The sequence below is a fragment of the Aspergillus puulaauensis genome, chromosome 7 (genome assembly GCF_016861865.1).
Source record: "Aspergillus puulaauensis MK2 DNA, chromosome 7, nearly complete sequence".
Lineage (NCBI taxonomy): Eukaryota > Fungi > Ascomycota > Eurotiomycetes > Eurotiales > Aspergillaceae > Aspergillus > Aspergillus puulaauensis.
Genome location: NC_054863.1, coordinates 2,594,011 through 2,607,993, shown reverse-complemented (window position 1 = coordinate 2,607,993; position 13,983 = coordinate 2,594,011). Strand labels below are relative to the sequence as shown.

The 13,983-nt window shown below is 51.9% G+C and overlaps 4 protein-coding genes across 4 annotated transcripts; 3 read left to right on the top strand and 1 right to left on the bottom strand.

The window, feature by feature from the left end:
* Positions 1-2,250: 2,250 nt before the first annotated feature.
* On the top strand, positions 2,251-6,096 carry APUU_70991A (uncharacterized protein; the record flags this gene model as incomplete). The annotated part of the gene is made up of 5 exons (XM_041695926.1): positions 2,251-2,325; positions 3,218-3,494; positions 3,627-4,688; positions 5,035-5,757; positions 5,897-6,096. 5 exons carry the CDS (start codon positions 2,251-2,253, stop codon positions 6,094-6,096), a joined length of 2,337 nt encoding a protein of 778 aa, XP_041561607.1.
* Positions 6,097-7,934: 1,838 nt separating this feature from the next.
* On the top strand, positions 7,935-9,955 carry bgt3 (putative cell wall glucanase; the record flags this gene model as incomplete). Its single annotated transcript, XM_041695925.1, has 3 exons — positions 7,935-8,136; positions 8,248-9,745; positions 9,811-9,955. The coding sequence occupies 3 exons, from the start codon at positions 7,935-7,937 to the stop codon at positions 9,953-9,955; spliced, it is 1,845 nt and encodes a 614-aa protein (XP_041561606.1).
* A 583-nt stretch (positions 9,956-10,538) lies between these two features.
* APUU_70989S (SRR1 family protein) lies at positions 10,539-11,478 on the bottom strand (the record flags this gene model as incomplete). The annotated part of the gene is made up of 2 exons (XM_041695923.1): positions 10,539-10,900; positions 10,980-11,478. 2 exons carry the CDS (start codon positions 11,476-11,478, stop codon positions 10,539-10,541), a joined length of 861 nt encoding a protein of 286 aa, XP_041561605.1.
* Positions 11,479-12,496: 1,018 nt separating this feature from the next.
* APUU_70988A (copper acquisition factor BIM1-like domain-containing protein) lies at positions 12,497-13,366 on the top strand (the record flags this gene model as incomplete). The annotated part of the gene is made up of 3 exons (XM_041695922.1): positions 12,497-12,710; positions 12,781-13,094; positions 13,160-13,366. 3 exons carry the CDS (start codon positions 12,497-12,499, stop codon positions 13,364-13,366), a joined length of 735 nt encoding a protein of 244 aa, XP_041561604.1.
* Between the last annotated feature and the right edge of the window lie 617 nt (positions 13,367-13,983).

The window sequence follows — 13,983 nt, the reverse complement described above, 5'->3', positions numbered from 1 at the left end:
CCATACCGGATTGAAACAAGATCGAGCTGAGTCGTGTTCTCCCGGATTGGCTTTGGACTAACAGCGGAAAGAAGGCAGAGAAGATCTCGAGCGAGTCGAGAAGAAAGGGAAAAGGAAAGGAAAAAAAAAAAAAAGAAGCAAAACTACGAAAAGGGAAAGAAGGCGGGTCTTGTAAGAAGAATACAGGAATATTACGCTGGCAGCAGATGGCACTGGCAGGAACCCACAGCGTACCATTGCGGTAATACTCCGTGCAGCGCTGCAGCGCCGCACTGTTGAAGGAGATCAATTCCGTCGATGATCAGCGTTGGCTGTTTGGCTCGCTCTTATTCTTCATGTCGCGTCCGACCATCCATCCTCGGTGACCGGGGGTTTGCGTCCGTTGGGAATGGGCTCGTGGGAATGAAACAGACTAGTGGACGGTACCTGACGGCGACAGTGCCAGAGTGCTGCGATTTTGACAGCCGGCCTTTCGCGTATGCAAGGTAAACTCCGGCCATGATTCGAAACGGAATAGACTCTGAGTCTGGAGTCGAAGGCTTGTTAGCGTGATCCACCTTTTGCACTGTCTCTCGTTATGCTCATCGTCGCCGCCGGCCGGCACCAATCTCTCTGATGGGCGGGCGCCCATCCCCTCCTCCAGAACCTAAACGAATGTGGGTGGAGCATGAATCTCGGAGATGCCAACGGGGATTCTGGTTGGAACTCTCTCGGCTCTCTCTGAGGTCTTGCGTCTCCAGTCTTTGATGGGCAACAGCCTCAGGGTGGGTGTCAAGCTCGGTCCCAAGTAGATAGTGCTATGGCCACACAACTTCCCTTAGGCGCACTCAGCAGTGGCCGAGCTGCATCTTCTTCCGCGACGCATAGTCTGCTGTATTATTATTCTTATAAATCGAATATTATTTATTATTTACTTCTCCTCAAACCAGGAGCTGCGGCATTGATGATATCAGCACGTCTGTCGCGAGAGCCGGCCGTGAATCCTCTCGAGCATTGTTGATTCCTCCAGAACTCGAGCGAACCCGAGTTCGCTTCTCCCTCCGTGCTGCTCCGTCCGAGATGCCATTTGGTTTTATCATTTGATATCCAGCTTCAGCCCGTACCGAGCCCACCACTGGCCCTGCCTCAGTGGAAAAAGTACCCCGGTTTTTCTCTCTTTGAATTTGATTTAAGATCACTCGCGGCTCCATTTCTTTGTCTCGCCCTTCAGCCTGCGATTCTTCCTCTTTACTTGACTTGCCTTTTTCTTTTCTTTTCTTTTCCTTTTTTTACGTTTTCGATCATCTTGGGGCCATTCTCCTCTCTCCTGCCACCCAGCAAATCCGTTTCTCCGCCGCGCCTCTTGATCAGCGCTACATTTCTATGTAGAAAGTGAAACTGATCTTGGTCTGAGCTGTCTTGGATACAGATCCAGCACGCGCCTGCAGTGCTCCCCAGCTCACATCAACTCGCATCGGCTTGAAACAGAGTTCCCTGCTTCCTTTTCACTGCTCAGGTTGGTTCACGACTCTTCAGCCGTTCTCTTTCTTTCACGCACTGTTGCTGCACCCTGCAAATCATCCAAGACCCCGGCCATCTGGTGCCAGCTAAGCTTGGGACCTGGCCGAGTCGATTGCTCTGCTGCTGTCACATTCACGCCTTTCTCCTGCGTCCTGCATTTATCCCGGTCAATATTACACCACCTTCCCGCTAGTAACAAGCTCATCTTGATATCCCCACCACTCAACTGAATCGCTGCTCGATTTTGCCCTGCCCTCCAGCGCGCTGCCTCTGTTTTTAATTATTTTATTTCCCCCCCGTTCTATTTATTTTATTTTATGCTTTGTCTTGCCATTTTATTCCCTCATGCTCTTTATTTTCCCTCCGTGAATCGCCTTTATTCCTGATTCGGGTTAGTTGCTTTTAATTCCAGCAACAGCCTGCCTAACAGGAATGGCACCTAAATAACGACCCTGGACCCTCCACACATTCACAGCACACCGTTTAACAAGGCCTATCCATCTTCAACTCCCCCCACCCCCAGTCCTGTCCAGGGCCACAGCTAAACGGCCTGCTGCTATTTGCTCTCTGCCTCCCTAAGCTTCACTACCCTGAGCCTTGTCTTGCTGTGTTATTCTTCTCTGCCATTCCCTGCTTCCGGACCAAGGCAATCGTTTCCAACATTTCTGAGCCTTGTTTATACTACAGTGAAATGAGACTCTGAATCGGCCAGACGTTGGGTCCTCGATACGTGGCCGCTAAAGGTCAGTCATGACTGGCATTGTCCCGAATGACCTTGCCCATTCTCCTATAACGAAATACAAAGACGAACCTATTGAGCACCCTGTAAGTTTATTTGCTCTCTTTTTTCTTCGGTTTCTATTTCATCTTTCCTTCTATCCTTCTATTTGTTCAGCTTCATCGAAAATCAATCCTGGTTTGTTCCACACCGTGGTTGGGACCAGGAGCGACAGCCCAGGAATTGTGCAAAGCTCTCTCGTCCTCTGGGACGTGTGTGGGAGTCGGTAACAACAATCTGCCGGCAAATACTTGACAGTATACGGCAAGCATGCAGTGGCCGGGCACGAATGTCTTTTAAGCTTTGATGCACGCGACATAGCCCTTAACATGCTGGTGCGTCGGTCTCCATCCAAATTGAGGCTCCAAGCACTTGTTCTCCACTCCCGGAGACACTGGAAGGCCCTGTTATCTTGCCTGATGCTCGCAGGTTTTCGAAAGAGCAACCTTGTGCGAGTCACTGGGTGACGTGGGCGATAATCCGCGGGCTCTGGAACTGAATGTTTCGCGAGACAGGACGTGTGCAACCTCAGGAACCACAGAGCGATATCTGGGGGACATTGTCGTTGCAATGGGATGTTGGCCCACTGTGGTCACACCTAGTGTGACTGAAGTTTCTCCTGCAAGAACTCCGGCGCGTGGGCAATGGCTCGATGCGAGAATTCTTGTATTGAAAGAGAAGCCAAGGCTTGGAGGGACTTGTTCCTCCAAAAGATAACATACCCACCCTTCGACCTGAAGCTCGCTGTCCAATGTTCTCCCTCCAGCAGTGCCTCGATTATTAGTAGCTGGAATGCCTATGGGAGCACCTTCATAACAGTCCAAGCCCGGATACTGGCATTCAACCATCAACCGGAGACCATGCAGTTTTTCCTTCTTGCAACATCGAGCGTTGGAGATATACGTGTAGAAAAATACTGACGAGTATCGCTGATTGCAGTTGCGACAACCACATCCAATCTCTGGGCATCAAGGCCCTCAACATTCACATCTCCATCATCCCGGCTCAGCAAGCCTCGCGCAAAAACCGAAGCAACCCGAGCCGCCGCACCAGCCTAGCACAAATCTCTCTCCCGGATCATATGGTCCTCATACATTAGGAAACGGGGTCTTGCATCACCAACACCCATACGGCCCACAAGCCCAAGAACAAACCTATTATACATCACATCCAGCTTACACCACGGCGAGCGCTCCCGGCCAATATCCATCTAGCGGTAAGTGCACCTGTCTTACGGGACAACAAGCTCTGATAGCATATTGGTCACTTCACGGCCGATCCCAAGCCCCAATCCACATCAGTAGTTAGTCAATCTCGGCCTCACAACCTAACGTCTAATTCTGCTTAGGTCCTCAAGAAATCATGGCGACCACGCAAATGCATCGGCCATATCCTCCCATCTACCATACGCCGCAATCAAGCTCACCTGTTTCAGTGACCTCTCAGACTCATGAACAGCATAATAGAAGCCTCTATACACAGTCACCCCAGATGACGTCGACATTATATGGCTATCAGCAAGCTTTATCAGCGCTGAACCCAGTTCAACCTTCACCGTACGGTGCACACCCGTCTCCTCAACAACCCCCTCTCACGTCCCAGTCGTTGATGATGCCGCATCAAACAAGCACATCCCAGCTACCGCACCAGTCGTCCCAACCACCAACTGCCACATTGACCAGTCCTGGCTCTGCGACAGTACAGCAAGCAACGCCCCCACAGAGGGCTCTCTTGAACGCTCCGCATTCTACCACCGGAGCACCGCTTCCACCAAACAATGGGAACCATCAAAGCCCAAACCTTGGAGCGAGCTCTAGCGCAGCGCCAGGCCCTATTCCAGCGACAACTCCCCTAGTTGTGCGACAAGACAGCAACGGTGTCCAGTGGATTGCTTTTGAGTACTCTCGTGATCGCGTAAAGATGGAGTATACCATCCGATGCGATGTGGAATCCGTTAATGTGGACAACCTAAGCCAGGAATTCAAGACCGAGAACTGCGTCTATCCGCGTGCATGCTGTAGCAAGGACCAATATCGAGGAAATCGGCTGGTCTACGAGACTGAATGCAATGCCGTTGGCTGGGCACTGGCAGATCTCAACCCAGCTTTGCGGGGAAAGCGCGGGCTGATCCAGAGAGCAGTTGATAGTTGGAGAAATAGCAACCAGGACCCTCGATTGCGGAGCAGGAGGGTAAGGCGAATGGCCAAGATAAACCGACGACAAGCTATTCCCCCGCCGCCACCACCGCCACATATGACCCCTACAGCTGCAGTTGCATCTGTTCCGAACTCTAATCTTACACCAGTCGGTCCGCGGCCTTCACTGGGACCACTGGCGGCCATGGGGCCACCGCAGCTACACCACCACCACGCTCAACCAGACGGACACCCGGGCCACGAGGAGGTTAGCGGTATGTTCCGTCACATATAACGCGCGTTTATTATTCTACCCTTTATGCCGGCAAATATTTCTGTCGGCTTTCGTAATGTTTCTCCTACCCCTTTTCCCTTGCAACACACAAGTGTATGAAACATCATTAGGCTCTGGAGTTTGTTGTTTGGCTGATGGACCATTGCTTTGTACTTTTACTCTTGGTTTGGGAGTTCATTTTCTGGCTTTTGCTTTTTTGATATTAAGTCTCTATACCCCCAAATCCTCCGACATGTTGCCTGCTATGTTATCATCTATGCGTACTGCTCTTTCATGCTCTTGCATTTTCGTGTAGGCTAATTTTCAAATGTGTCCTTGCTCTGTAGGTCCTACCGAGTTCGCGAGTGCTACAAATCGCCCGCTGCCACCCGCACCTCCTCCTAGTGGACATTCACCAACGGATACCCGCACCGGCCAGGTATTCCAGGGGTACCCTGCATTCCCGCTCCCTGCAAACTCGTCGACCGGGAATCGGGGCCCTTCCATACCTCCCCTAATTCGAGATAGCGGAATCGGCTCCTTCGGACGACACCCAGCTGTCGCAACTTCAAGCCGAGTCGAAGAGGTAGAAGTGGAGGATGAGCATGACCCAAGTAAAGATGACCTGTTTGGAACACTACCGGATGGCAAGCGTCGTAAATTCATCCTCGTCGATGACACGCAGCGAGGCTGCCGTGTCCGCGTCAAGGTCATGCTAGACCAGGTTGACATGGACGAGATCCCCGACTCATACCGAATGTCGAATTCCGTATACCCCCGTACTTACTTTCCGGTCCAAATGAAGAGCCCTCGAAGTCATGCACCTCCTGGCAATAGGTATATCAAGGATGATACAGAGGTCAACGACGGTCTCGGTGACGATGAAAGCGCAACCATCGGACGGACCATGGTTCCCGCCCTTCAAGTCGACGACGACAGTGAGATTTGTGTTCCTAAAATCTCGAGGCGCCGACATCGGAAAGAGGTGCTATTGAATGACCTGGGTTACCGAATGAGCTGGAGTCAGAGCAGAGTATTCGCTGGACGGATGCTATTTCTTCAACGGTCTCGTAAGTAGCCAGTCATCGTTCCAGCTAATAGGCCTACAAAATATCTATCCGACTTCGCTTCCCAATGGGATCGGTCATGGTTCATGGGTTTATGGTCGGCTAAAAATATTACCATGCACGGGCTAACATTTGCTCCTAGTGGACGCATATCGAAACAAAATGCGCAGCACTATGCTGGCCGCCGGCCAGGAGGCAGGATCCATTCCACCGCATTTCGAAACCCGCGCGGGAAAGCGACAATTCCTTGACCGTAGGAGGAAAACGGCTGTTTCATCTGTTCGCGAAGGCGGACACGGCATTTCTGCGTCCCAGCGCGAAGCCGAAGAAGTCGAGCCCTAGCGGCGAGTGACTAGTTAATGGTCTACCGTCCTTCTGCTTCGTTGTAATGATCTTCCCTTTCACGTTATGATATTGTTTTGTCCTTTCTTTTCTTCTTCACCTCGCCCGACGAATACTCTCACAATTACGGCTGGTATGTATGATAAATAGACACGGCGACAGAATGTCGTGTGGCTGAAAGCGTGATGGCTCTTGTCGGGATTTCAATGGAATTTGGGTTGGTGTTAGGGTATTGGACGGAATTGTGACTCTTAACTACTTGACGATTGACGCGGATGACTGATGATTACGCGGCCTGGTTTTGGCAGTGAAAAAGATGGGTAACTAGTATTTAGTCATGACGGGATTTTGTTTGATATTTGACATGTTTACGTGTTTTGGGTCGCTGTTATGGAGGATAGCCCTTGGTATGGGCGCAGGATACTACTAGTACATCATTTCTCGATTTTTATTCCACAGCCGTCTACTTCCCTGCTAACTCTCCTCTTTTTCGAATTTGCTTTCTTCATTCTAATTTTTAAATTGGCTTTTCCAGACTAGGCACGAGTGTTGAACCATCCGCGGCCTCGGCATATATTGCTTTATCTGGAATCGTACACTGTATTAATATCGACGTAGGAACCCCAGACGCCTGGGTCAGCACTAAGGCTGCAACATTCTCGCAATATCAAACCGACTGAGACAACTTCCGCACGTGAAGCCGCCATCTCCAAATCTGAGACAGTGTAAGCCGCTATGCTTGAGACCCTCTTGCTAAGCTTCGAGAAGCGATAGGCGAGTGTCTCAGCACCCAACCGAAACCGTCACATGCTGTCTCAGGCCAGACCAACATGGACCAACACGGGCGGCCAAGCAAATAAGACGCGTGTCTATTTAAGAACAATTGTGACTGCGTGTCTTGACTCTGGAATGCGGCCTCCACGTTTGCATCTGGTTTCCGGCCGAAAGAGGACTAGTGCCTTTGGCCGTGCTCACAACCGTTTTATTTTTAGCGGCCCTCGCCGTCGCACCCGATACGGTAACAAACAGGGTTCGCCGACTCTGGACCCCCGATTCAAGAGGGTCTTACAGGGTCCATACAGGGTCCTTACGCGGCCTTATGGTTGTCGGGGACACACAGTCTCCACCAGAGCGTCACCATCTACCATCAACACTCGACGAACTCAGTGAAGAGACTCATACCAGTGAGCGTCCACTGTAAACTGTGCGCCCGCATGCAGTAACCAGTCGCTCATCCCCCGAAGGATTCCTCTTCCTCCTTCCATCCAATTTTCTCCCTCTTCTCTCCTCTTTCCTTCCATTATCTTTTCTCTCTTCTCTTGCTTGAGTTTCTGGGCGCCCCCCTCGATCGTCCGTTAGCTCCTTGGTGCTTTGATAGCCATTAATTCTTTCGTCGTCCGTCGTCCGAGTTCTTTGTGTTTCAAAAAATATCAGCATATTACTCCAATAGATTGCGATATCGTTTCTGTTCCTGGCCTGTTCCAGGGCTTTGCAAAACCCTCATCGCCTTCGGTCTCGCCTTTTGCCTTCGAAGATCCGTGGTTCCAGCCTCCCAGGTGGGTTTTTTGTGGTTTGACGTTTCAGCTGGCTCCGGCGTGTTGCTAATCTTTGACAGACCAATTTTCCAGCATCTCTTGCGTTCCTGGTCTGACTCTCTCTTTCATCAATCGAAATCTTCCGTTTCACGCTCTTCTTTTCATGGTTTTCTGCATTTCCGATCGGGAAATATCTATCAGATCGCAATAATCCGAATCTTGGCGATAAGTTAATCGAATCAAGGAACAGCCACCCCAGCTTGGACGCAAAACCCACGACCGCCGGTCATTCTTCCGCGCAAAATGGCCGGTGCCAACTACAACGACGGAGCAGAGCAGTACGGCGATATCCCAGCGATCCCGACCCGACACCAGATGCATGGATATGGACGCACCCAAGGAGGAGACCGTGGGCTCTCATCGGTACCAGAGAACGGGCAGCAGAATTGGGGCCCCGGCCTAGAGCATACACAGTCAATGCGGACAAACTCAACCGCAACCCCGGGTATGGATAACCTAGGCCCAGCGGCCGTAGGCGGCGGTATTAGTGGTATCGCCCTTGGCGTTGCCAACACCCATGACCGTCAGAGTGGCGTTGACGCTTTCAGGGAAACAGACGCTGCGCACGGCTATATTCCCGCGGAACGAGGCTATCACACCACCGGCGCAGATAACCCGTATGTGCCGCCGCCGCCGCCGAGCGTCGGACCGGATGCAAGCTCAGAAGCACTGCGTTCTCACGAAACACTCGGCTCGAATGCGGGGTTAAGGGCTGCGGCTGCGCCGGCAGGGGCCTGGACACCGCCGGGCGGATCGCAGCGCAGTTTCCTCGACGGGTCTTATCAGGGCTCCGGGCCATACCAGCGGAATTCTGCTTACAGCGCTCATGATTATCCCGTCGATATCAACCCGGAAGAGATCGCTGATGATGGAGACGATGGCTTTTCTGATGCTCCTAGGAGGGGCAACGCAGCTGGTGGTGCTGCAGCTGGCGGTGCGGCCGGTGGTCTTCTGGGGGGGTTCTTTGGAGCCAAGAAGGCGGCTGATGTTTCTTACGACCCGGTCCCTGGCGGTGCAGGCTTGCCAACAACGGAGAAGGCTGGACAATCCAAACCCACCGGGGGGAACCGGAAACGCGGATGGATTATTGGCGGTATTCTGGCTTTCATCGTGGTGGGAGCCATTGTTGGGGGTGCTGTCGGTGGCATTCTAGGCCACCGTAGGTCGGAGGCCAAGTCATCGGGAAAGTCGGCTTCTGACGATGAAAAGGAGAATGGTGACCTTGATAAGGACTCGGAGGAGATTAAGTCTCTTATGGCCATGGAGGGGTTGCACAAGGTGTTCCCCGGAATGGACTATACGCCCTGGGGCGTCCAGCACCCAGAGTGTGACAAGTGGCCACCGTCTCAAAACAACGTTACCCGTGACATGGCTGTCCTTTCTCAACTGACCAATACGGTTCGACTATATGGCACGGACTGCAATCAAACCCAGATGGTTCTCCATGCCATCGACGCTCTTGAGTTGAAACAGATGAAGCTTTGGCTCGGTGTATGGATTGATACCGACACCAAAACCAACGACAGACAGCTTAGCCAACTCTACGATATCCTCGATAAGGAGGATGATCATTCCATCTTCAAAGGTGCCATCATCGGTAATGAAGCTCTCTTCCGTGCCGGCAGCACCAAGTCGCAAGCTAGGACAAATATCATCAAATATATGCGCCAGGTCAGGGAGCACTTCTCAAAACACAATATCGACATCAAGGTTGCAACTTCGGACCTCGGTGACAACTGGGACAAGACCCTTGCCGAAGCCTCGGACGTCGTCATGTCAAACGTTCACCCCTTCTTCGGTGGCGTGGAAATCGACCAAGCAGCCAGCTGGACTTATACTTTCTGGGACGGTCACAACGCCCCGCTAACACAGGGTACGAATAAGGGCAACATCATCGCAGAGGTGGGCTGGCCCAGCGGCGGTGGGAACGATTGCGGAGACGGTGCCAATTGTAAGGATAAGACCTCTGGCGCCGTGGCTAGCGTCGAAAATCTCAACAAGTTCATGTCCGACTGGGTTTGCCAGGCTTTGGCGAATGGGACGGACTATTTTTGGTATGTTCATTACATTCTTCACAGCTACAGATGGACGTTCGATACTAACAGGCATTACCATCTAGGTTCGAGGCGTTTGACGAGCCATGGAAGGTCAAATTCAATAAGGGAGATGAGCAGTGGGAAGACAAATGGGGGCTTATGGACCCAGGCCGTAATTTGAAGGATGGGATCAAGATCCCCGATTGTGATGGCAAGGAGGCATCATAGCCATTTGTTCGTCCTCTCGTCTCGATGGCGTCTCACGGATATCCCACGGAGTTCTTCTCTTTTTTCTCTATACATGATTCTTTCTAACGTACACATGTTTGATGATTCTCGCTACTCTGTCTATCTGTTTGTCTGTCTGGATTTCCTCCAATTTTTTTCTGTTTTGGCGTTGATATACCGTGGCCTTGCCCATACTCTTTTGGATTGACTGATTGTACTTTAATTGCCGGCGGATTGTCTTTTGTGGATTGTTGATCAGGCCCTGTTTGCTCCCCACTCTTTTTTAGATGGGTGTCTGACCTGGTGTTCCTTGGGCGCGTGGAGAACTATGCTTTGTATATAGCTCGCTGGGCATCATGACGATGTGGAATTGGATCCGTCTGTCAGCGTTGCCTTGACTGAATGAATATCACATCAAACTGCATTACCGCTTTTCTGGACCGGCACCGAGATAGGCAGAGTGAAGACGAGGAACTGAAGTGCCTCACATAGTGGTCAACAACTCAAGGTGCAGGTATTGCCGCTTCGAGTGGTCCCATATAGAGTAAATTATACTATCCAACCCATTCGATTTGGGTCTCTCTCACCCATCCGATGATGTCTGCGGAGGATAATAAACCCTCATCCCCCAAAACGCCGTCTCCATCTCCTCAAACCTAGCCAACTGCACCGATTCCCTTTTCGCGACAAACCCTCTCACAACATCGGAATCTATATCTTCAAGGGGACCTCCAAACACGAATGCCGGATCGCGCGCAAGCAGGGTCTCGAGATGTCGCCGTTCCGCACCGGGGCAAAAGAGAAAGGTTCGTGGTGTGACTTTTTCGAATGCGGATGGGTGCGTGACGACGGTTATGTTTAGGTCGTTGAGAAGCTCAGTGTCGTGCTTGTTGAAGACGGGGTCTTGTGCAAAGGCTTTCAGGGTGTCCGGCGTAGTATTCTTTTCTATACAACCAATTGAATGAACATTAGGACGTCCGGTTTCCAGAGAAAAGGAAAGGGAGGGACAAAAAGAAGAACCAACCTATCCAGTTCATTATACTTCCTAGAGCAGCTAACTGGTACATCGATACAGCGCGACGATCGACCCAACCTCCGCGCAAGAATCCGCTCGGACTTCCAAGGCCGATGCATACGACTGATACTCCCGAGTGCGAGTCGTCGTCGGCATCGGCATCGGCATCGCCTTCAGGCTCACCTACACCTTTATTTTCGCAGCCCGGCAACGCGCGCTGCAAGCCCCGCACAGCGCATTCCCAAGTCGCAGACCCCTCCCATCGTTCGCGATAGAGACCCAATTGGCTCTGGAGGTCAGCCAGCGAGGTTTTCGCTGGTGTTTCCGCGGGTTCGAGGGGTCCAAGGGCCTCCTCGTCTTGCTGGATCTGACCGTGTTTCGAGTTCGGTTGACGGGGGACGCGGCGCGCGTGTTTGGTCGTTGTGACGTGCGTCCAGCCGGAGTCGTCAGTGACTTGGAGGCGCTTGTGCTGGTTGGAGGAAGGTTTTTTGCGCCGAGTGTGGGGCATTGTGGGATGTGATTAGTGAGAGAGCGCAGGGGTGCGAGGACGAGAGGGGGAGGTGAGGTGAGATTGAGGTGAGTGGTTAGCGAGTGTTTGGCGATGGACGCATGCCGGGATGCGATGCAGAGCTAGATTGGAAACGGGAGGTGGTGGTTGTGCTTCTTGATGATAAGCTTGGGAGGCCGGCGGCTTGTGGGGAGGGGAAGCTACCCGAGCGATAAGGTACATAAACCGTCTTTGCATGATTCATGGAAGCAAGCATTCCAGAATCAAAAGTTCAAGACACAAGAAAGACGTTCCAATGCGAATATCATCGACAAAGCTCCGTTTTTTGAGTCCGTCGAGCCCGGCCACTCACAGCGAGTCTGTAAGCGCCGGCTCCTGATCTCCCCTCCCTCCAACAGGCTCTCTCTCCAGTCTGCGATCCGGGCGCTTCGAGCTGTTTGCTCTCCACCAATAAAACAACCCCGACCTGCATTCAAAGTGATGCGCTTGCATGCTAGTCCTCTTGGACTTGTTCTGCCTGGCCAATCCCACCCTCTGCCTGGCTCTTCCCCCCAATCCATGCAACTGCTGTTGCTCGTCGGCCGTCGCTGAAGCAAACCTTTCTTTGAGAGAGTCCAGGGCCCCCTGTCGGCGCCTGCAGCGCTGTCACACCGTGATCTGCCTTCTCACTCGTCCACTTGTGACTCGGGTCCCCGCTAAAGCCTTAATGTGAGGGCCAACTACAGGAATCAGACAATGGCTCCTCTGCCTCAAAAAGCGCGGCCAGCCCGCCTGCTTCTGTCTTGTCTTCTCCCGCCTGCATTGCGCGAAGCTTGTTTCGTTTCGAGATGAACTGTCTCGCTTCAAGCGACTGATTCGAATATTCCATAACCCTTCCACTTCTGTCTGCTTATCTTTAGGCAGAGCGGCTTGGAACTCCAAAGGATACTCGAAGTGGGATTTCTCGTTGAGAAAAAACCAAATCCTTTTGTTCTTCCGCGTTTGAAGTCACAGGCCGCGCAGTCGAGACGCCGCCAATATGAAGCTCACAATATCGCCGCTCCAATGGCTAGCCGGCGTCATGCTGTGCATGAGCCTGGTGAATGCTCATACTGTTATTGTTTATCCCGGATACAGAGGCAATAACCTGCATACGACCGGGACAGTCGAAAATGATCACGGTCTCGGTGCTTCTTACAATAGCGACAACAAGTCCATCGAATATCCTTACGGGATGCAATGGATCTATCCCTGTATGTTTTCATAACTCAAGTACAGGTTCTACAAGCCATGAGTGATAGGCTTTGCTAACGCTTCTCCTAGGCGGCGGCATGCCCTCATCCACTAACCGAACGAAATGGCCTATTCATGGCGGTGCGATAGCGCTTCAGCCAGGATGGTTCCCAGGCCACTCTCGAGCGATGATATACATGAATCTGGGTCTGGGGACTGTGCCACCGAATATGAGCCATCCCATGAAAACCCCCTTTGGTATCGTCGGCCCGGACAACGACCCCTACCCCGGAACAATCTGCATCCCTCAAGTCCCGCTACCTGCTGGTATTGAGGTGAACCCAGGGGACAATGCAACGATCCAAGTAATCGAACTCGCTCAGCACGGGGCCGCTTTGTATAATGTACGTTGTTCTTTCTGCGAGTGATTGACTTGAGACCACCTGTGAATTCTAACCTCGACCTTTAGTGTGTGGACATCACATTCGCCGAGCCCGAAGAGGTCGCCGAAGTCAACAGAACAAATTGTTTCAACTCCAGCCAGATCAACTTCGAAGAGGTGTTCACCTCTTCGTCGTTACAAAGTGCCGGACTCGAGGTCATCACCCCACCTACCCTCCTCACAACCGTGTTACCGGCCTTCCTGGCTATCGCGTACGGGTTCTTGATGGCATAGACATCCCATGCCACACCATTTCTCCTTTCCACGTCTTTCTACCCATATCTACATGCATACCCCACTGGTCGAGTACGACTGGTCGACTCGACGGTGCCAATTCGACGATGATCAAAATGAGCACAGCTTTCCTAGCATCTTCTGTTATCTACTCTATATTCGGCGTTGGGAATAGCCTGGACCAAAGGCTGATTGGTTGTATATATGCTGTTTCCCGGATACCTTACTCGCGTGGTTTTCACGATCAATCTGATATTAATCATAATTCTATCTTATCCATCTAGCCATCAACTTAGTGTCCCTAGGCCGGAAATCGTCGAGAAGTCCGCCTCGATAGCTCTTTCCCAGAGCCCGCGATCTATACTCACAGGGCAAGCGCGATGGCGGGGGCCATCTGCTCTTTCCTATTTCAGCCCAGTTCCCCATCGTTCCTTCCTGGCTGTATTTGTCTATGGCGCAGGTGCAATGGTTTGTTTGCTTCTGCCCAGCCTGAACCTCATCCCCCCTCCCCACCTAGAACTGGCATACCGTATCCACCTGGCTGGTGCAATCGAGAACTTCAGATGCTCTGTTTCTTCCCAGACTAAGGTATACGGATGCACAAGGCAATTGCAGTA